Source organism: Schistocerca cancellata, chromosome 2 (assembly GCF_023864275.1).
Source record: "Schistocerca cancellata isolate TAMUIC-IGC-003103 chromosome 2, iqSchCanc2.1, whole genome shotgun sequence".
In the NCBI taxonomy this organism is placed as follows: Eukaryota; Metazoa; Arthropoda; class Insecta; order Orthoptera; family Acrididae; genus Schistocerca; species Schistocerca cancellata.
In genome coordinates this window covers 703,188,359-703,211,808 of record NC_064627.1, presented here as the reverse complement: position 1 = coordinate 703,211,808, position 23,450 = coordinate 703,188,359, and the positions used below count along the sequence as shown (strand labels likewise).

The 23,450-nt window shown below is 41.1% G+C and overlaps 1 protein-coding gene across 5 annotated transcripts in view; it reads left to right on the top strand.

Annotated features, from left to right (window-relative positions):
- LOC126162492 (serine/threonine-protein phosphatase 6 regulatory ankyrin repeat subunit A) overlaps positions 1-23,450 on the top strand; it is a 187,173-nt gene that overhangs the window by 80,720 nt on the left and 83,003 nt on the right. For all 5 annotated transcript variants that reach the window (XM_049919036.1, XM_049919031.1, XM_049919032.1 and 2 more), the window contains one exon: positions 246-572. In XM_049919036.1, coding sequence (XP_049774993.1) covers positions 246-572 — 327 coding nt within the window. The remainder of the gene's footprint in view (positions 1-245; positions 573-23,450) is intronic.

Below are 23,450 nucleotides of genomic sequence, written 5' to 3'. Positions count from 1 at the left end.
AGAGAGAGGGTGGGGGGGGGGGGGAGAGAGAGAGAGAGAGAGAGAGAGAGAGAGAGAGAGAGAGAGAGAGAGAGAGAGAGAGCACTAGAGATGATACAAATATGTTACAGAATCAGAATGAATTGTTTTAGATTCTGGCTTACTCCTGTTTCATGTGTGTAATAATCTAATGTATGAGTTAAAAAAAAAAAACAGGAATAGCATCCATTTGTGATAATTTCATTACTATGACAACATATTTTCAGGATGTCGTGTTGATATTGGAGACAAAGAGAACCGCACTCCTTTACATCTAGCAGCTTCCCGTGGGCACAGTGCTGTAGCAGTCCACCTGCTTGACTCAGGGGCAGAAGTTAATCGCAAAACTAGTGACAGGACATCAGCATTGCACATTGCAGCTTCAAGAGGCTTTACGAACTTTGTACGTGTTTTACTGGAGCATGGAGCAAATGTTGATGCACTTGATGCATCAGATCGCACACCACTGATGTTAGCAGTGTTACGTCGCCGTGATCAAGTTGTGCGTGTCCTAGTTGAACATGGTGCTAAAGTCAACATTGAAGAAATTCATGGTAAGTATGTCATTAAATTTGTATTCTTTTGAAAGAGTGTTAAATCTAGTAGATTGAATTGATATTGTTGGTTATCAGAAAATATTCATAATAATTGATTTCTATTAACTAGCCCACTGATCATGCAGTTTTTCTGGCCATAATTAATTTGCAGTTTTTTCATAATGTCAATCTAGTGAATTATTGAAACTCCCTTGTTATCAAGTGGTGCAGATTTTACTTGTCTGTGTCTGCAAGAGTTCCATTCCTTTCAATATTTTTTAGAGGAAGTACATAAGATTACTTAACTCTCAAGACATGGTCACAGACTGTTCTAAAATGTAGTTTATATTCATCATTACCAGCAAATTTTTCCTGTTGACAGTGGCTATTCAGTGACTGAAAATTTTTCTGTTTCTCAACATTTAAACTAACTTTTACATTGAATAAGAAGAGTATTTTTGAAACAAATTCTGATAATTAATTTCAGTGTATATTTTGTAAGCAGGTTCAAGTATCCCTACATGTTCTTCTTCTAATGAATGACAGCAGAATGGCCATGGAAAATAGTCATGTAAATGTAACTAATCTTTTCCCCATAGCTTCATCCACATATGTGTTGGGCAGATACATTGCACACACCTCCTCCTCAACCTCTCTGTGTCCACCTCATCCTCCCTCCTCTGTCTGTGTGTCTCCTCCTCCCCACACTATCTCTCTCTTCATGTCCTCCTCCTCGCTGTCTCTCTCTATCTATCTCCATCTCCTCCACCCCACCATATCGTCATTCCCCCTCCCTCTGACCCTATTGTTTTTCCCCTCTCTCTTTTCATCTCTATCTAGCCATCTTCCTTTTCCACCTGTCCACCACTACTTGACATTTTCCACCTGCTGTATCCATTTCCCCTTCCCCGTGTGTCTCTGTCCATTTACTCCTACCCGTTGTTCTGCGCATTCCATTTTTAATCCGTATCAACCTGTCGCCGGCCATACTCATCAGTGCATGTAGCCAATGCAATACATTTCATTAGAGTAGGTCAATACTATTCCCTCATCATGCCTGTCGTGCAGGGAAGGTACTTTTCTGGGTCAGAAAAACCTTTTCTTGCCCCAGACATCTAGGCTGCCCTGCAAAGTGGGTTGATTTGGCAGGCTGATCGTGTTCATACACAACATGCCTTTCGTGAAGGGCAGCCTGTATGCCAGAGCCTGGGAAAAGCATGCTTTCACCCATATCTTCACTTGTATTGGAGCTAGGAGGTTATAAACCCCACAGTGCTGATACTCTTACTCTGTGCCAGATTTGGTCCAGGGGTTTGGGAGGAAATTCTGGACACACACACACACACACACACACTCTTACTCTGCTTTATATTTGTAACACCTTTCTCTTAATAGTGGACAAAGAGAGGGGTGATAAAGATTGTCAAATATGCAAATACAGATTCTTACATTCCAGAGAGCAAGTATCACTATTATACCAAATTATGAAAATTTCCATAATGGGGGGGGGGGGGGGGCAGGGAGACTTTATTTACTATCAGTAAACCACCTATTCTTTAAAGACTCAAACCCCCCATGTATAAAAAAGCTTCAAACATATGATTGCTTCACAAATGTGTTGAAGTATTACGTTTTTGACATTAGGTATGTAAGTGAGGATAAATTCGGGAAAGGTTTGAAATTACACTTAAAAGTTTGTTGGAAGTCACTAAAGTGATCTTATTATGAAACACAGGATAAATATAGTGTTGGTAATTTGCACACTCTGCATTAAGCAAAAGCTAGTTTTTTATGCATTTCGATGATTATGATGTCATATTTCCAGAACTATGTGTTGTAGAACAATGTAATTTTTTAAGTCCATTCAGTGATATTTGTAGATACTGTTTGCGAAATGAGCTGTGAATAGAGTTAGTAGTAAAGAAGTAATAAAAAAAATTTCATGCCAGATTTTGAAGTTTCGCTGCGCATTATTTTAAGCTAAAGCTATTTTTTCATTCATCAAAATGTCTGTGACGTCATATTTCCTAAACTGTATTGTATAGTGGTATAATTTTGCAGGTATATTCAGTGGTACATGTGGATACTGCCTGCAAAAATGTGTTTCGGATAGAGATGCTAGTAAAGAAGTAATAAACAAAAAAAATCATGTCTGGTGCTAAATTTTTATTGCACAAACAGTAAAAATGTAGTAAGTGATAAACTTTTTTCCTTTCATCATTTTGTGGGAGTGTCAGCAAGGAAAAGTTTCATAAAGGTTTGAAATTATGTTTAAAATTCGTTCGGAGTCGCTAAGTGCTCTCATTCTCAAAAACTGGATGAATAAAAGTCGTGTATTTGTACGCTGTGAGCTATGCTAACTCAAGATACACACAGTTTCTAACTGTAATACTCGTCTTATTGTGTTAAACTTTTAACATACGATTAAGCCTCTTAATCAGCAGATTGTGACAGCATTTTAAATTCTTAAATTTGGCCAATAATCACACAAAATATTGAAAATCAAATTTTTGTTGCTCCTGTAAGCTGTTAGATAGGAAATCTGCAACTGGTTTGGAGTTCCAAGATAGTCCGTCAGTAAATCATTCTGGTTTCACTCACTTCACTGAACAGTCATATATATATTCATTAATGCTAAATAATATTTTTTTATTTTCTTTAATATTTTCTTTCATTTGATTTTTTTCTTTTGTGAACATGAAATGGTATGGCTAGGAATATCATCAGATACAGGATTATTTATCATTTTTTACATATGCATTAAAAGCTGATATAATCACGATTACATGACAGAAAGCAAATAAGATGGGCTTACATAATGACTTCAGTATGTTAAATACGTCAGTGAATTACACAGTGATTGTTTTAAATATGTATACAGAATTAATTACAACTGCTGTCTATTTGTCTACTTGTGAGATCAAATCTATCTTTCACAGTGGTCTGAAAGTTCCTTTATGCTGCTCCACCATTTAGTAAAGTGTTACGGAAATCAGGTAAAAGCATGAAAGGATCCTTCAAACTCAAAAAACATTCCACCATTTTACATACATTACCATTTATTACGTATTTTGTAATGAGTAAGTTCCAGTGTTCATATATAAAGTTTGTACAGAGTGATGATTTTTGTTTGGTTTGAAACAATTTTTTTAATTATTCAGACAGTGGTGAAGGTTCACTCAGAATGTACACTACTGGCCATTAAAATTGCTACACCAAGAAGAAATGCAGATAATAAACAGGTATTCACTGGACAAATATATTATACTAGAACTGGCATGTGGTTACATTTTCTCGCAATTTGGGTGCATAGATCCTGAGAAATCAGTACCCAGAACAACCACCTCTGGCCATAATAACGGCCTTGGTACGCCTGGACATTGAGTCAAACAGAGCTTGCAAGGCGTGTACAGGTACAGCTGCCCATTCAGCTTCAACACGATACCACAGTTCATCAAGAGTAGTGACTGGTGTATTGTGACGAGCCAGTTGCTCGGCCACCATTGGCCAGACGTTTTCAATTGGTGAGAGATCTGGAGACTGTGCTCGCCAGGGCAGCAGTCGAACATTTTCTGTATCCAGAAAGGCCCGTATAGGACCTGCAACATGCGGTTATGCATTATCCTGCTGAAATGTAGGGTTTTGCAGGGATCGAATGAAGGGTAGAGCCACGGGTCATAACACAACTGAAATGTAACGTCCACTGTTCAAAGTGCTGTCAATGCGAACAAGAGGTGACCGAGACGTGTAATCAATGGCACCCCATACCATCACGCCGGGTGACACGCCAGTATGGCGATGACGAACACACGCTTCCAATGTGCGTTCACCGCCAAACACGGATGCGACCATCATGATACTGTAAACAGAACCTGGATTCACCTGAAAAAATGACGTTTTGCCATTCGTGCACCCAGGTTTGTCATTGAGTACACCATCGCAGGTGCTCCTGTCTGTGATGCAGCGACAAGGGTAACCGCAGCCGTGGTCTCCAAGCTGATAGTCCATGCTGCTGCAAACGTCGTCAAGCTGTTCATGCAGATGGTTGTTGTATTGCAAACATCCCCATCTGTTGACTCAGGGATCAAGACGTGGCCGCACGATCCGTTACAGCCATGCGGATAAGATGCCGGTCATCTCGACTGCTAGTGATACAAGGCCGTTGGGATCCAGCACAGCATTCCGTATTACCCTCCTGAACCCACCGATTCAATTTTCTGCTAACAGTCATTGGATCTCGACCATTGTGAGCAGCAATGTCACAATACAATAAACCGCAATCGCGATAGGCTACAATCCGATTTATATCAAAGTCGGAAACGTGGTGGTATGTACGCTTTTCTCCTCTTTACATGAGGCATCACAACAACGTTTCACCAGGCAACCCAGTCACCTCTCAGAGCTGGAAGACTGCACCTGCCCCCTTGATGGTGGGTGGCACTTCCCTCCATGTTGCTCCTGCACCAACTACTTCAGGAGCAACATCCCCCCAACCACCAGGAATGTCTGTCCCCACTTCTAAGCCAGAGAAGTGTACAACTTCTTCAGCTCCTCTCGCTAGGATGGGGTCCCTTGGGTCACTCCCTTCCCAGGTTTCTGCTGGTGGGAAAGATGACACCCGCCAGTGGCTGAAGAGCTCAAAAGCAGCTGGTTGTAGGGCTTCACACTCATCCTCAGTCCCGGAGACTGCATCAGTGAAGTCCTTCCAGCCAGGGAAACCCAAGGAGCAGCAAGAGAAATCCAAAAAGAAGATCCCCAAGACCAAGGGAATTGCAGTGGCACCCACACCACTGGTACCTACAAGCTCTGCCTGCGTCTGCGGGTGGTGTGGAGATTCTGGCGTCTGCTGAGGACCTAGATCTTGCCGGACCCTCAGACACAATGGATATAGTCTGCTCAGGTAACAAGTCAGTGGCAGCAGGTGACCATGAGGCATAACCTGCCTCATTGAATGTTCCATTCCTTCCCAGTCTCACGATGATGTCATCCTCCAATGGAACTGTGGCAGTTTTTTCCACCGCCTGGCTGAGCTATGGCAGCTGTTAAGCTTTACCTTGCTTTTTGCATTGCCCTCCAGGAAACCTGGTTCCTGGCAATGCAGACCCCAGTGCTCCACAACTATAAGGATATTACACGAACCGTGGCAACTATAATCGAGTGCCAGGTGGAGTTTGCATTTATGTCCTGAACTCAGTCTGTAGTGAAACTGTGGCCCTTTAAACCCCTCTTGAAGCTGTGGCTGTCACAATAAGGACAGTGCAGGAAATAACTGTCTGCATTGTATAGCTTCCTCCAGATGAATGTATTAGCTGCACTAATTGATCTACTCTCTAAACTGTTCCCACTTTTGGGAGATTTTATTGCCCATAACCCCTTGTGGGGTGGCACTGCGCTTACTGACCAAGGCAGAGATGTCAAAACTTTACTGTCTCAGTTCGACCTCTGCCGCTTAAACACTGGGACGTCACACATTTCAGTGTGGCTCATGGTAGTTACTCAGCCATTGATTTATCAATTTGCAGCCCAGGACTTCTCCCATCTATCCACTGGAGAGCACATGATGACTTGTGTGGTAGTGACCACTTCCCCATCTTCCTGTCACTGCCCCGGCATCAGGCCCACGGATGCCTGCCCAGATGGGCTTTAAACAATGTGGACTGGGAATCTTTCACCTCTGCTGTCACTGTTGAATCTCCCCCACATGGTATATCGATGTGATGGTTGAGCAGGTGACTACAACAATTGTTTCTGCGGCAGAAAACACGATACCTCGCCCTTTAGGGTGCCCAAAGCGTAAGGCAGTCCCTTGGTGGGCATTCACTACCTTATCAAACGACAGAAGCAGGAGTGTTGGGAGAGATATGTCTTGACCATTGTGTGCTATACGTCACCTTCCCAAGTCTGGGCAAAGATCAAACGTGTTTTCGGGTACCAGACCCCAACAGGTGTTCCCGGTGTTAACATAAATGGTGTGTTATCTACTGATGCAAATGCGATTGCTGAGCACTATGCTCGAGCCTCTGCATCAGAGAATAACCCCCCCCTCCCTTCCCCAGCCTTTCACACTCTCAAGCAGCAGCTGGAAGGGGAAATCCTTTAATTCACTACACACCTCAGTGAGTCCTATAACACCCCTTTTACAGAGTGGGAGCTCCTCAGTGCCCTTGCACATTGCCCCAACACTGCTCCTGGGCCAGTTCGGATCCACAGTCAGATGGTCAAACATCTCTCATCTGACTACAAGCAACATCTTCTCATCTTCAACTGGATCTGATGCGATGGTGTCTTTCTATCGCAATGGTGAGAGAGCACCATTATTCCAGTGCTCAAACCCAGTAAAAACCCGCTTGATGTGGATAGCTATCAGCCCATCAGCCTCACCAATATTCTTTGTAAGCTGCTGGAATGTATGGTGCATCAGCAGTTGGGTTGGGTCCTGGAGTCATGTGGCATACTGGCTCCATGTCAGGGCAGCTTCTGCCAGAGTCACTCTACCACTGACAATCTTGTGTCCCTCGAATCTGCCATCTGAACAGCCTTTTCCAGATGCCACCACCTGGTTGCCCTCTTTTTTTGATTTACGAAAAGTGTATGCCATGATCTGTCGCCATCATATCTTTGCCACATTATACGAGTGAGGTCTCCGAGGCCCGCTCCTGTTATTTATCCAAAATTCCTGACGCTTCATACTTTCTGTGTCCAAGTTTGGTGCCTCCCATAGTTCCCCCCATATCCAGGAGAATGGGGTCCCACAGGACGAGTGCATCTCTATTTTTACTGGCCAGTAATGGACTAGCAGCAGCTGTAGGGCTGTCCGTCTCACCTTCTCTGTATGCAGACGACTTCTACATTTTGTACTGCTCCACCAGTACTGGTGTTACTGAGTGGCACCTATAGGGAGCCATCCACAAGTTGCAGTCATGGGCTCTAGCCACGGTTTCCAGTTTTCGGCCGCAAAGTCATGTGTTATGCACTTCTGTCGGCATCGTACCGGAACCAGAACTTTACCGTAATGGTGATCCACTCACTGTATTGGAGGAATATTGATTCTTAGGACTGGTTTTTGATGCCTGATTAACTTGGCTTCCTCACCTTCGTCAGCTTAAGCAGAAATGCTGGCAGCACCTCAGTGCCCTCCACTGTCAGAGAAACACCAATTGGGGTGCAGATCAGTCTACACTGCTGCAGCTCTACAGAGCCTTTGTTCAATCCCGCCTTGACGATGGGAGTCTGGTTCATGGTTCGGCGGCACCCTCAGCATTGTGTTTACTCGACCCAGTGCACCACTGTGGCATTCGCCTAGCAACAGGAGCTTTTAGGATGAGTCTGGTGACCAGCGTCCTGGTGGAGGCCGGAGTCCCCTCCATTGCAGTAAGGCATGCACAACTGCTGGCCAGTTACGTTGCCCACGTTTGTAGTTCTCCTGTGCATCCAAATTACCATCTCCTTTTCCCACCCATGGTGGTTCATCTCCCACATCAGCATCCCAGGTCAGGGCTTCCAATTGCAGTTTGTGTCTGATCCTTTCTTTCCGAACTGGAGTACTTGCCTTTACGATGGTGTACACCTAGGCCATGGCTTGCCTGGATATTTCACTTGGCCCTCAGGACTCAGTTAACCCTGCGGCTCTCCGCTGCCACTTCCTCTCGATTCTTCACATGTACCAAGGCCATGAGGAGGCTTACACCGACAGCTCGTTGGCTGATGGTCACATCGGCTTCGCGTATGTCCATGGAAGACATATTGAACAGCATTCCTTGCCCGATGGCTGCAATGCTTTCACTGACGAGCTGATGGCTATATCCTTTGCTCTTGAGCACATCTGTTCATGCCCTGGGGAGTCATTTCTTCTGTGTACTGACTTCTTGAGCAGCCTACAAGCTGTCGACCAGTGCTACCCTCATCGTCCTTTGGTAGCGACCATCCAAGAGTCCATTTATGCCCTGGAACGGTCCAGTCATTCAGTGGTGTTTGTCTGAACCCCAGGTCATGTTGGCTTCTCTGCAACTGACCTGTGTTCAGTAGTACGCCGCAAGATTTTGCGGCTTTGGGAGACAGAATGGCATAATATCAGTGCGCACAACAAGCTGCGTGCCATTAAGGAGACTACAAATGTGTGGGAGACCTCCATGTGGGTCTCTTGCAGCGACTCTGTGGTTCTCTGTCTGCTCCGCATTGGCCGTGTTTGGGTGACACACGGCTACATCCTGCACCATGATGACCCGCCTCAGTGTCGGTGCAGTGCCAGGCTGACAGTGGCCCATATCTTGGTGAGCTGTCCTCCTTTGGCTGCCCTGAGGAGGAATCTTCAGTTACTGGACTCATTGCTGTTAATTTTAGCTGACAATGCCTCATTGGCTAATTTAGTTTTACATTTTATACGTGATGGTGGGTTTTATCATTCTATAAAAGTTTTAGTGCATGTCCTTTGTCCATTTGTGTTTTCCACTCTAATGCTTCTAGGCTGGATTGGATGTTTTTAATGTGTAGCAGAGTGGCTGGCTTTTCCTTTTATTCTCGTGGTCAGGCTCTCTTGCTTTTATCCCTTGTACCTGTTGCTTGCTTCTCTCTGTGGTTTTCTTTTCCTGTTTTGTCCATAGTGGTGTTGGTTGTCCTTCTGTCATTCTTCTGGTTCTTCCTTTCTTCTGTTATTGTGCTGTATGTCTCCTTTCTTTTCTTCTTTACCTTGTGTACTTATTTTACTGGGAATAAGGGACCAATGACCTCGCAGTTTAGTCCCCCCCCGCCCCCCTCCTTTTTTTAAACCAACCAACCACAAACCATGTGCATTTGGGAGAAGCAGTCTGCAGTTTATTGTATTTAATAATGGGAAACAAACAGTCTGATGGCTATATCAGTTCACTGTTCATTATCACATGACTCATAAAACAATTTACAATTTATATTAGTCCAATATTGTCCATAACATCTACAAACACACTGACATAGCATCTTTGCAGTTAGTTAATCACAGTATTGACAAGATCTATTGTATATATGAAGGTGCTTAATGCACACAGTTCTCTGGCAAGTTTAGTTGTTGCCTCAATAGCAGTAGAAGTTCTAGTGTTCATGTGTGTAATGCTGAAGCGTATTTTTCACAACACATAGGGATTTGTGTCCACAAATGATTCTGCTTTCATCACACACAGCAGTATTTCCCATTCCCAGTATCGGGGTTGCCGCTTGAAGGTAGTATTGTTCATAGTTTTTTTCATGCATAGGTGCAGTTCACCATCTGCTGCTCACACTCTAATTTTCAGTCTGCCCACAAGTGACTCATTCTACTAAATATTTTCTGTTTGTATGGTCAAGCTGCAGATACAAATTGAACAGACTTACATTGCCTCCTCAAACTATAACATTTAAGACTGCCATCCCAAATCACAAGTGACTTCAGACTACACATTGTGATTAAACATACTAACTTTAATACATTGTGGGTCTATAAATGCAGAGGAGCAAAGTCTCACCTCTGCTTCTTGACTGCCTTATGTACACTCTTATCTCGAATATTATGCACAGGTAGTTATTGTACACTGAGCATTGACAGCACAGAATGCAGTACATCTTACTATTCATTTCACTCCATATAATGCTTACTTGTATCAACTCTCAGTAAGCACTCAGGTGTAGGGAGACAGTGAAGTCTTATATATCAGACTAACTTGGAATGAGAACGTGTACGTAATTTATGTTAACCTGTTCAACTTAGAACTGTTAAAAATCCAGCAAAACTTAAACCATATCTTCAGTTCATCAGTTGGTGAACAATATCTGTTACAGGACATTCGTGTTCAATTACTTTATCAGTAAAGAGTCATAATAATAGCTTCATTCTCTACTCAGTTATGTAACAAATAATTAGTATGCTAACTGCACAAAAAACTGTTTTGTCATTTATAGTGCTTAAAATTCTACACCATATCAAATACAAAGTTAATTCTCTAGTTGCTAGAACATACTGAAGTTTTTTCTTTAGTCATAGCTGAAATTATTATTCTACTTATTGACATACAACTATGTTCTGACTTCAGGCTGTCCTCCAGGATGAAAAATGTTCAGTACTTACTATAATTCATCAATATATACAGAAAACAATTCACTAAATGACTAAAAAGCATAACAAACTTTTGCAGTTACAAATGATTATTAATCATCTTGGATTTTTTCTGCTGTGGAAAAAGTAATAATTAACACATAGACAGATATGCTTCTTCTACCACACACATTTTGGAGGGTGAACACATGTTAGTGTAAGTGAATTCAGTTGTAAGGCCCACACACCTATTTTCTCACACTGTATGTAAAATGTTCAGCCATACAGATTCACTCTGCAGCAAACACTATCTACACTTACACACACAGCTACAGAACAATACTGGAAGGATCATTTCAGATCCTGCTGATTGTACAATTTTGAATGAACCTTCATATAACAGTTGCCATTTCTTATTTGAGAGTGAGGACTTAGGATGGTTGCTGATTAGTATCTCTCTCCCAAGTTACGTTTCTTTACTTTTAATAATTTGTTGTTGTAATGTTACTTTCTTTGAATAGCTTTATCTGTTAGCATTATCATCACTTGCCTTACTTTTCCATACCAAGAAATGTAACTTCTAGGGAGTTTTGAAAGTAAATCCAACCTCTCATTCTTTTCTAGTTTGTAGACCAGTAATTCATTTGGTATGCAATTGGTTGATGTATGCTATAGGGTTGTTAACTATTTCTTCTAATGATGTGAGGTAATTTATACATTTGTTAGAGCATTATGTTCTGAAAAAATCTGTTAAATTCTCTTAGTGCACTTATTTTATCATTTTCTGTAAGTATTCCATAGAGCATAGCCAAATTTTCGAAGAATTTGATCTTCTCATGCCTGAATTTTGATTTGTATAAGTTGGCAGTTATGCCAGCCTCCAGAAATCTGTGTAATAGTCTCTCTATAAGATCAGTATGATCTTGTCATGTTTTTGTCACTATTAATAAGTTGTCTACAAACAGGGTTATCCTGTCAAGAAACTCTGACCCCAATGTGGAGTTGAGTGCTGCAATAAATATACCTGTCCAAGATTTAAGCTGAAGGGCAACACTTTAAACTGATAGCTTTTACCTGCATAGATAAAAGCAGTATATTTTCATGATTCCTCAGAGAGAGGAATTTGCTGGTAGGGGTAATGGAGATCCATAGTATAGTCATGTTGACATAAGAAGATCCCTGACAGTTGCATGGGTTAGGTATGGGAGCATTGTGCACCTACCTCAACCAATCATGTAAAGTGATTTTGTAAACATCTCTGTGGCAGTGCCCTATGCTAAACCTCAGTATTGTTGCAGCGACGGAAATTATTGTTCTTGCCTGGAGCTACATAGCTGTAAACTGGAAACAGTGCTGCTAACTGTCAGCGGTCTTCTTACATCTACATCTACATCTATACTCCGCGAGCCACCTTACGGTGTGTGGCGGAGGGTACTTATTGTACCACTATCTGATCCCCCCTTCCCTGTTCCATTCACGAATTGTGCGTGGGAAGAACGACTGCTTGTAAGTCTCCGTATTTGCTCTAATTTCTCGGATCTTTTCGTTGTGATCATTATGCGAGATATATGTGGGCGGTAGTAATATGTTGCCCATCTCTTCCCGGAATGTGCTCTCTCGTAATTTCGATAATAAACCTCTCCGTATTGCGTAACGCCTTTCTTGAAGTGTCCGCCACTGGAGCTTGTTCAGCATCTCCGTAACGCTCTCGCGCTGACTAAATGTCCCCATGACGAATCGCGCTGCTTTTCGCTGGATCATGTCTATCTCTTCTATTAATCCAACCTGGTAAGGGTCCCATACTGATGAGCAATACTCAAGAATCGGACGAACAAGCGTTTTGTAAGCTACTTCTTTCGTCGATAAGTCACATTTTCTTAGAATTCTTCCTATGAATCTCAACCTGGCGCCTGCTTTTCCCACTATTTGTTTTATGTGATCATTCCACTTCAGATCGCTCCGGATAGTAACTCCTAAGTATTTTACGGTCGTTACCGCTTCCAATGATTTACCACCTATGGCATAATCATACTGGAATGGATTTCTGCCCCTATGTATGCGCATTATATTACATTTATCTACGTTTAGGGAAAGCTGCCAGCTGTCGCACCATGCATTAATCCTCTGCAGGTCTTCCTGGAGTACGTACGAGTCTTCTGATGTTGCTACTTTCTTGTAGACAACCGTGTCATCTGCAAATAGCCTCACGGAGCTACCGATGTTGTCAACTAAGTCATTTATGTATATTGTAAACAATAAAGGTCCTATCACGCTTCCTTGCGGTACTCCCGAAATTACCTCTACATCTGCAGATTTTGAACCGTTAAGAATGACATGTTGTGTTCTTTCTTCTAGGAAATCCTGAATCCAATCACAAACCTGGTCCGATATTCCGTAAGCTCGTATTTTTTTCATTAAACGTAAGTGCGGAACCGTATCAAATGCCTTCCTGAAGTCCAGGAATACGGCATCAATCTGCTCGCCAGTGTCTACGGCACTGTGAATTTCTTGGGCAAATAGGGCGAGCTGAGTTTCACATGATCTCTGTTTGCGGAATCCATGTTGGTTATGATGAAGGAGATTTGTATTATCTAAGAACGTCATAATACGAGAACACAAAACATGTTCCATTATTCTACAACAGATTGACGTAAGCGAAATAGGCCTATAATTATTCGCATCTGATTTATGACCCTTCTTGAAAATGGGAACGACCTGCGCTTTCTTCCAGTCGCTAGGTACTTTACGTTCTTCCAGCGATCTACGATAAATTGCTGATAGAAAGGGGGCAAGTTCTTTAGCATAATCACTGTAGAATCTTAAGGGTATCTCGTCTGGTCCGGATGCTTTTCCGCTACTAAGTGATAGCAGTTGTTTTTCAATTCCGATATCGTTTATTTCAATATTTTCCATTTTGGCGTCCGTGCGACGGCTGAAGTCAGGGACCGTATTACGATTTTCCGCAGTGAAACAGTTTCGGAACACTGAATTCAGTATTTCTGCCTTTCTTCGGTCGTCCTCTGTTTCGGTGCCATCGTGGTCAACGAGTGACTGAATAGGGGATTTAGATCCGCTTACCGATTTTACATATGACCAAAACTTTTTAGGGTTCTTGTTTAGATTGTTTGCCAATGTTTTATGTTCGAATTCGTTGAATGCTTCTCTCATTGCTCTCTTTACGCTCTTTTTCGCTTCATTCAGCTTTTCCTTATCAGTTATGATTCGACTACTCTTAAACCTATGATGAAGCTTTCTTTGTTTCCGTAGTACCTTTCGTACATGATTGTTATACCACGGTGGATCTTTCCCCTCGCTTTGGACCTTAGTCGGTACGAACTTATCTAAGGCGTACTGGACGATGTTTCTGAATTTTTTCCATTTTTGTTCCACATCCTCTTCCTCAGAAATGAACGTTTGATGGTGGTCACTCAGATATTCTGCGATTTGTGCCCTATCACTCTTGTTAAGCAAATATATTTTCCTTCCTTTCTTGGCATTTCTTATTACACTTGTAGTCATTGATGCAACCACTGACTTATGATCACTGATACCCTCTTCTACATTCACGGAGTCGAAAAGTTCCGGTCTATTTGTTGCTATGAGGTCTAAAACGTTAGCTTCACGAGTTGGTTCTCTAACTATCTGCTCGAAGTAATTCTCGGACAAGGCAGTCAGGATAATGTCACAAGAGTCTCTGTCCCTGGCTCCAGTTCTGATTGTGTGACTATCCCATTCTATACCTGGTAGATTGAAGTCTCCCCCTATTACAATAGTATGATCACGAAACTTCTTCACGACGTTCTGCAGGTTCTCTCTGAGGCGCTCAACTACTACGGTTGCTGATGCAGGTGGTCTATAGAAGCATCCGACTATCATATCTGACCCACCTTTGATACTTAGCTTAACCCAGATTATTTCACATTCGCATTCGCTAATAACTTCACTGGATATTATTGAATTCTTTACTGCTATAAATACTCCTCCACCATTGGCGTTTATCCTATCCTTGCGGTATATATTCCATTCTGTGTCTAGGATTTCGTTACTGTTCACTTCCGGTTTTAACCAACTTTCCGTTCCTAATACTATATGCGCACTATTTCCTTCAATAAGAGATACTAATTCAGGAACCTTGCCCTGGATACTCCTGCAGTTTACCAATATTACGTTAACTTTTCCTGTTTTTGGTCTCTGAGGACGGACGTTCTTTATCAACGATGATAATGTCCTCTCTGGTAAGCCGTCAGGTATTTTATCGTTTCGCCCAAGGGGGGGTCCCTCTAACCTAAAAATTGCCTCAACTGTATTCACAAATTTAAATCCATTGAATCTTTGAATTCATACTCTGATGTTTCTGGTCAGGTCCACAAGTGAATGATAACTGGCCAGCGTTGACGAATTTGAAAAAATCACTCGCCATTTTCGTCTCCCAATTCGTGAGTTCTTGGATGTTTCTTCACACTTCACTCACATTCACCATGACATGGTGGGACCACATCCTCCATCGGGCAACCAACATTATATATTCACAATAATCGATATATATATACAATGGCATGAGACAGTACGTACAGACAGCATCTCCACAGAAACACTAGCCGCCAGTTTCACATCGACCTTGCTGGTGAGGTCCTGCTGTCTGCTCCCTGTCTCTACTAACAGAGGCTGACAGGTCGAGTAAGGCATGTTTCCACAGGTGGAGGTAGGACAATTCTGTGGCTTCATCCATCACAGGACGACCAGTTAACATACGCCCAGCAATGGCATGATGAAATGTTGCCTTCGGATGCTGAAGGCTGCACTACTGTGCTTGTGACATCTTGGACATTTGCACTGCCAATAGTCCTACTGGACCTATAAGCCACAACAAACCAGATAAGAGTCCTTGGCAAAGGATTTGGTTTGTGGCGAGACTTTGCACCTGCCAGGGGAGTTAGTTGATACCAGCCTACTGTCAGAAATGGACGACCACCACCTAGAATTCCTTTGCAGGTTACGGGAACATGTAAACTACATCAAACCTACAGAGGTGTCCAGGCATGGTTGTCCAACAACTTTTGTGTGCAACAATCTCGACAACTGTTTGTGTGCCATGTTATGTACTGACTGCGTCAAGCCACCACTGCAGCCACCCTCTGTTGGACACCAATGTGTCCTGTATGCGTGCCTGTGCACACACATGCGTGCGCGTGCGCACGCACACACACACACACACACACACACACACACACACAATGATCATCATAGTGAATGGAAAACAGGCCACCATGTCTCTTAGCAGAGTGAAGCCCACTTACATTTTAAAGGAGGCACCATCCACCTTGTGCTCAAGAGATACATGTCAGGCAGATGGGACGCCCTAGCTTCCAACCTCACTGCCACAACAAGTTGATGCAGAACCTGCACGCACTCTGGGCTACATGTTCTGGCCTATTTCAAGGAAGACATTCCATGTTTCGCTTTTACCATGGGGGCTCCTGTAGCAACCATTACACACCTCGGCTGCTGTGATTGCATGCATTACCTCCGTTCCCACCATCCAGAGTTGCAGTTCTGGTGTGAATTCGAGTGAATGTGCAGTAACAACATTTCCACCCAAGTAGCAGACTGCCGTATGAGCTGCCAGATCATTCTGCTACATCCCATTCAAGCATTTTTCATATTTATTTGTTTATGGCAGGTCTTTTCAACCATGGAATGAAGTAGCGGAATATTTTTATGTGGCACAACATATATATCTGAAAAATTACATAAAATTTTTAACAGTTCAGGGTGTCGGCTTTCCGTTGAAGAACTTGGCTCTGTAAGTTCAAATACTATGTGCTTCCTTGTGTAGTGAACGACCATAATTTTATATCACTGTCTATTTATTCTGTGGGTCTCACTTTAATCCATTGTACCCTAATGACCTGGAAATAATTACATGGACATCATCAGTTTTCCATAAATTCACGGAAATGTAAATGCCATCAACCACAAAATAGCATTTTCCAGAAGAAAATTCAGTCTTTACGTCTTTTTCTCTAAGGAATTCTCTAAGAAATTCAATGCCTAAAACATAGTCCACCACAAAATAATTTATAACTATTAATGTGCATTATCTAGTGTAATATCAATGCAGATCTGTACTTCCACAATTTTATATTCTAACAGCTCCCAGAATCCTATGGTTGCTGAACGGTAAAATTGGTACTCATACTCGTTCACAAATACATTTATATAAATCTGTGGACACCACATCCACATTTACAGCAGAGCCTTTGTATAATATTACTGTAACTGGCATGTGTGCTACTCACATATTGATTGAAGTTTGCGAAACATTAGTATGATCGGTACTGCAATTGTTGGTATTGGAGCATAATTCCGGCATAATACCCATACCGTTCTTGTAACACAGAAAGTTTACTTTGTGTTACAGCCTCTACTCCATTCCACGTCTGTCATTTCAGTGCTAGATTGTTATTGCCAACTTGACTTATTAGTGGTGGCTGATCCCTGCAACCTTGATATTTTGTCTCATGGTGACTGTTTTGCCAGTGGGTATTGGTATATAACCATGGTTATGCCTATGTTCCAGGCACCTTTGTTTGTTGAGATTAATGTTATGGTGCTTGTTGTTGTTGCTGTTTTCATTGTTTTATTGAATTTATTGAACTTTAACTAACGCCATATAGCCAGTTCATGCTTACATAAAACATATGGATATTGACAGAAAATGTGTGTTAAAGTACTTATTTTGTATGAATGTGCACATGTTCTAGACAGAAAATACAAGGTTACAGATAGACCTATGCCGTATAATCATTGTAAAATCAAATCTCATAAAACAATTTTATGCGGTCCATTGTCAGTGATATGCTGATCTTAGATGTGGATACCTTCAGTAAAACTGAATCTGTACATTGCCTGATCTTGTGTTGCCAACAAACATGTCATGCAGATTAGCAATGGATGACCAAGTTTCACAAGTTCTTGTGAAAGGACTGTAGTCAGGGGCACCAAGAGAAGAGGTGATCTACATCCTCTTCTTCTTCAAAACTCTAGAAGAATGTCTCTACGATGTTGAGCCTGTGAAGATGTCTGCAGAAACACCCGTGGTTAAATTTGAGTGTGGCTATTAGGGAGGCAGAGTGCCTAGGGATTGAATTTGTTTTATATTTTGTGGAACAGGGGACAAGCAGGTGAATTGTTGCATACTTCTAGCCTTTGTCTTGGTCCTCCCATTTCCGTTCCCAGTCTTCTACTATGTGTCTGTGTATGACATATCGGTAACCCATTATTGAGATGGCAGTCCAGGTGCTGTGTCCTGCCACAGCAAATTTTTTGGCCAAGTCCGCAGCTCATGGACTAGTGGTTAGCATTGCTACCTCTGGATCACAGGGTCCCCAGTTCGATTCCTGGCTGGGTTGGGGATTTTCTCTGCCTGGGGACTGGGTGTTTATGTTGTCCTCATTATTTCATCATAATCATCATCATCGTCCTCATCATTCGTGACAATGATTAGATTGGACTGTGAAAAAAATTGGACCATGAAAAAATTTAGACTTTGTAAGGGTGCTGATGAATGTGCAATTAAGCTTTCCACAAACCAATCATCATCATCACATCATTATCATCATCATAATCTTTTTGACTAAGTGGTTGACAGCTCCATTGCTAGTAATACCACAGAGGGATTTCACCTAAGCAAAATTAACAGAATGGCTCTCTTGCTGCATCGGTTCCAGTACTTCAGTAATCCTGTATACAATTGGTTTGTCGGTCAAACAGATGCTATAATTTATAAGTACTGTTAGAGCAGGTAAAGAGTAAGCAAGCAGGAAATAAAGAGATACTGTCATCTGCGAACAGAAACGAAGTGCTTCTAACATCACAACAATCTCAGTAGTCACGATAAGTAGCTTTGCTGGTAATTTGAATAGGCCAGACTTGGGTAAACACAGTATGTAGTATGTGTTCCAAACAGCCACTGGTTTTGAAACTGTCAGTGTACGTAAATATTATCTCTTGATACTTTCTTAAAAACTGTACCAAAGTTTTATTGTTGGAGCCCCATGGTCAGAGGTAGTGCTAGTTATTATATTCGCTTTGGAAAATTTTAATAGGAATGGGATGCTGAAACTACTTAGTGTACATGCTCTAATTATCTTCCTTCAAATCTCCTGAGTATGCATGGCCTATGGGAGGAAGAGTTCTAGTGATATAGAAGCCTATAGTTGAGCACTGTGTGGTGGGGTTTGAGGTGATTGATTTTCGGTTGTGGTACTCATATTTATTCATTTTAAGAATAAATTTGGTACAGAGATACCACCAGCATAGATGGTGGTTCATGTCCTTCAACCAATAGTGCATTGGTAGGGGTGCAGAAAGTTGCTCCCAAACAAGCTCTCAGCACTTTATATTGGCAGTTATTTATTCTGTCGAGGTACAGTCAGTTGCTGATCCATAACAACCATTCTCCCATAATAAATAATTGCATGATCCAATGTACAGTAAAGTTAGTGCTGTGTTGGTGTTCAAGCCCAACACAAGTCCTGTCATAGTTCTGATTACCATACATCCATCTTTTTATGGACACTGGGCAGTAACACCATTTGCTGTATGTATTAGCTTTATTTAATTGAAACTGGTTTCCATGATACAATCCACCATCATAAGGCCCTCCTACAAAATAGGGTGATCAGCTCAACTGATCATGATGTGCTTCAATCAGACATACCATAAGTGATAATGCATTGGTGCTGGTGTGTTTTTTGACTTGACTTAGCCTTTGTGTCCCTTTGTATTAAGGCAGCTGTGTCAAGGACCGCCACAAATTTCATTGCTAGTACCAGCAACAGTTGGCTGATTTGTTGTTTGACTTGACTTAGCCCTTTGTATTGAGGCAACTGTGTCAAGGACCACCACAAATTCCTCTAGGTTTGACTGTGGTATGAGTATTAATTTCTCCTGTACGTCAATGGGCAGTTTTGCCTTCAGTGTTCAGAAAATGTCACAGTGTGACACGGGCTCTCCCAGTACCACATCTTTTTGATATTCTTTTCAAAATGTCGTCTGGAGTTTCCTTGGCAGAAGTTGAAGGGCTCAGGATTAAAACCTTTGTTCCAACGTTGTTCTTCTATTCTGTTCAACCAATACTTTGCCTAAAATGATTCATCGTGCATATGCCAGTACTCTGCTGCATCCATGGTCCAGACTGCAGTCTTTACTTGTATGTGTCCTCTTATGAATTCAGTTTTTTAAATATTGTACCATGAAACACAGCTTGAAATGAATGAATAAACATAACCAGATGAATACTTTATTTACCTGTCATAAACATCAAGAATTGCTGGTGCCTAATTAAATTTTCTTCCATGTGAGCAAATGTATTTATCAGTGCTGCAGCAGCAGCAGCAGCAGCCGCCACCCCCCACCCCCCCTCCACCCCCCCCTCCACCCCCCTCCACCCCCCTCCACCCCACCCCACCCCACCCCACCCCACCATCCACCACCACTGTGTACTGTGTATTGCATTTCTTGCAGCAAATGAGCCTCAAGCTCACATCATTCTCATTGCATCCAATTTAACAGTGGTTCAGAATTTTGAACCCTTTCAGATTCATGTGCCACTTTGTCATGCACAACTTTTTTTCAGCCAATTCCCTGTTTACTAAATTGATGTGCTCACTATCAGTATCATGTCATCACAAAAAATATTGTCTTACCTATTACTTTATCTCATTCAACTCACCTGTTACTGCATTTGCTTTACTTCTGCATTCTTGAAAGTTACGGTCAGTAGCGGCTGAACTTTACTATTTCTTTCACAATCTGTTCATCCTTTATGGAAGCCTAATTTGCAAATTCAGCAGTAAATTGCTTGCTTCCCAACTTGTATTTTTTGTTGGTGTTCAATAGATGTGTTACTAACATGTTCTGCCAACTGTGAAATGGTTTCTGATAATGTTGCCTGAGCCTGCTTAATTTCTGCTACCTCATTAGTAAGCTTATTGACTATTTTGAGTTGTCCAACTGGAGCTAGTTTTAATCCTGGTATTTTCTTTGATATTTGTCTTATTTCTCAGAAATTTCCTTCGGCATTGCAGCTTGCATGTCAGAAATTTACTTGACCTTATTTGTTTGGGTATCAGAAATATTTGCGGCAGTGTCTGATTTGATTGTGGATTGTGGAAAATCTCAGTATAGCAAGTTGCTCGAGACAGCTACTGAGCTATCTAAAACAATTATATCCAAGCAGTCTCAACTACATTACTGGAGTAATTAAATTTTCTTTTTACAGATCAGTTATTCATTAAAAAAAGCCGTGAAAAGTTGAGATGGGCAGCATTTAAAATTGTGCACAATTAGCGACTTTGACAAAATGCCTCTGCTGAAGAAATACTCAGTCACAAATCTGTGATCTAATTTACGAGATATTACATTGAGTATGTTGTCTGTGGAAGAGAAACAGACTTCAGGCCTGTGATTACTGCAACTTTTGCACTGGATGCGTTATCCTGTTGCAACAGCTATTCAAATTTCTGATTTTACTGTAGGCCATAGGCGAAAATTCAGTGGAATTTTGTATCATGTTGCGCTCCAGTTGATACCTTTTTCTTCCCAAAAGGTTATCTGAAAACTCTTCTCCACTGGTGGGTGAGTTTGAAGTTTATTACTTATGATGACATTCTCTGCTGACCTGTGGTTAGTAGCTGTGGATCCAATTTTTGTCCCTTGTGACAGTTCTTATCTTGAAGGCTTTGCCTTGTATGTCATGTTGTTGCCAAAGTTCTTCACAAGCATCAGCATGGAAGTGTGGTGGGATGATTGTCTCAATGCTTGTGATGGTTTTGCCTGATCAGCATACTACTGGATCTGGGCTGTACAGACTTCAGACAGGAACTTTTGGATTACCCCATATATTATTATTCAAATTTGACTAACTCAGGACCACATGAAACAGCGGAGTCCCCCTCCTCTAATACTTCTTCATTCTTGCTCTCAGTTGTTCTTTCTTCTATCCATGTCGCTCCACTCTTCTTTTGCTTTTTTCTTTTACAAACACTTGACTTTTTGTACCTTTTCCCTGAATTAATGTCTGTTTTCTATGTCGTCATTATTCCCAATTCCTGTAGATCTTCCCTAACTTCTATAGATCTTCCATAATTTCTATAAAACATGAAATTTAGATTTTTGCCAAACAAGTTGAATATTTTTTGTCAGTCTCTTGTATCCATTCTTTTTGAGTGCCCATAAAACATAATACTTCACTTTCTCATCATATCTGTTATATTCTCATTTTTTTCATACTGCTTCTTGTTGCTCCTCAATTTCCAAATCCCATTTTCATACTTCGGATGCAAAATCATTTGAATTCTTCTTCTTTCTTTCTTCTCCAAATTGTTTAATTGTTTGGCTGTGTTTATGTCAAGGCATTCTGAAGTTAAAGACATATTGTTTTATTCACAACATTTTAATACCTCACTTTTATATTAATATATAACGATTTTTATTGTGCTCCAGATGTAGTCAGCCATGCTTTGCTGTGGCTTAAAAAGAAAGGAAAAAATACTTTTCTAATATGTGTGGTAATTGGATACACATCCTGATCTCCTTCTCACCCCAGTCTCTGTCTATCTTCCCCTTTGTTTTTCTTTATCCATCATCTCCTCCATGAAATATTAAAATGTATATCACCTAGATCTGTGTCTACATTTATTACAGTAATGTGTAAAAATTTTAAGTAAATTGGAAAGGTATTTTTTGAAATTTTTGGTAATAATGTCCCTTTATATATAATATATATATTACATGTATTAAAATCTACATATATTAAAGAATTAGGAATCTAAAAACATGCCCATATTAGAATTCAATGTTGTGTCAAAACCTCAAAGCAATCCATCAAGAACTTTAAGAGATTTGGGATTTTGAAGAAATGAAAATTTACAAGTTTACTTATATATAGGGCTTCTTCATCAAGTGGAATGCCAGTTCCATATTTCTGCCCCTATTTATGTTAGCTCCTGTGTCCAGAACATTTGACTGGAATATTTCTCCTAAGTATTTAAATTCAGAAACTTTATTTGTCCATATTTTGATTCCATAAATTTGTGCGCGTTAGTCATGTATCAGCTTTGTCCAACAAAATTTGTAATCCACTTTTTTTCTGCTACCTCTTGAAGAATATTATTCTCTTTCCTTGCAATATGTAGATTCTCTGCTAAGGTTGCTAAATCATTAGCAAAAGATGACTAGTCAGCTTCAAGCTTCTCTTTCTTTCTTCCGAGATTCAGTTTATTTATTCCCTATTCATCTCTTCAATTTCTCTATTCTCATACTACTTTCTCCAAAATGCAGTTGAAAAATAAGGGAGACAGTCGATCCTCCTGCCTCACTCTGTTTTAATTTTAAAAGTTTGTGACATTTCACCCAAAATCTTAGCTTTGTAAATTATATCAGTCGTAGTTTGCTTAATGACTGCCACTGTGTCATTGTCAATTCCAAATTCTTCTAGCGCACTGAACAGTGTGCCTCTATTAATGGAACCAGAGGCTGAAAAAAATCAGCGAAGAGCTTAAAGTTTCTTACACCTGATTAAGAGCTTTAGGTTTAATACCTGTTCGTAACAACATCTTTATCTCCTAAAACTTTCATGGAGTTCTCCTAATTGTTTCTCCATTTGATATTGTAATCTACTTCGCAAAGCTTGTTATGGGATTTTATTTGTCAGTGGGAGGAGAGATATCCCGCAGTAATTTTTTGTTCCCCCTTTTTTGTAATGATGAATGAGCATTATTTTCCAAAATTCTGTTATTTGTTCATTCTGTCAGATGTTTTTGATTTCTTTTTGTAGTTGCCTGACAGTTTCT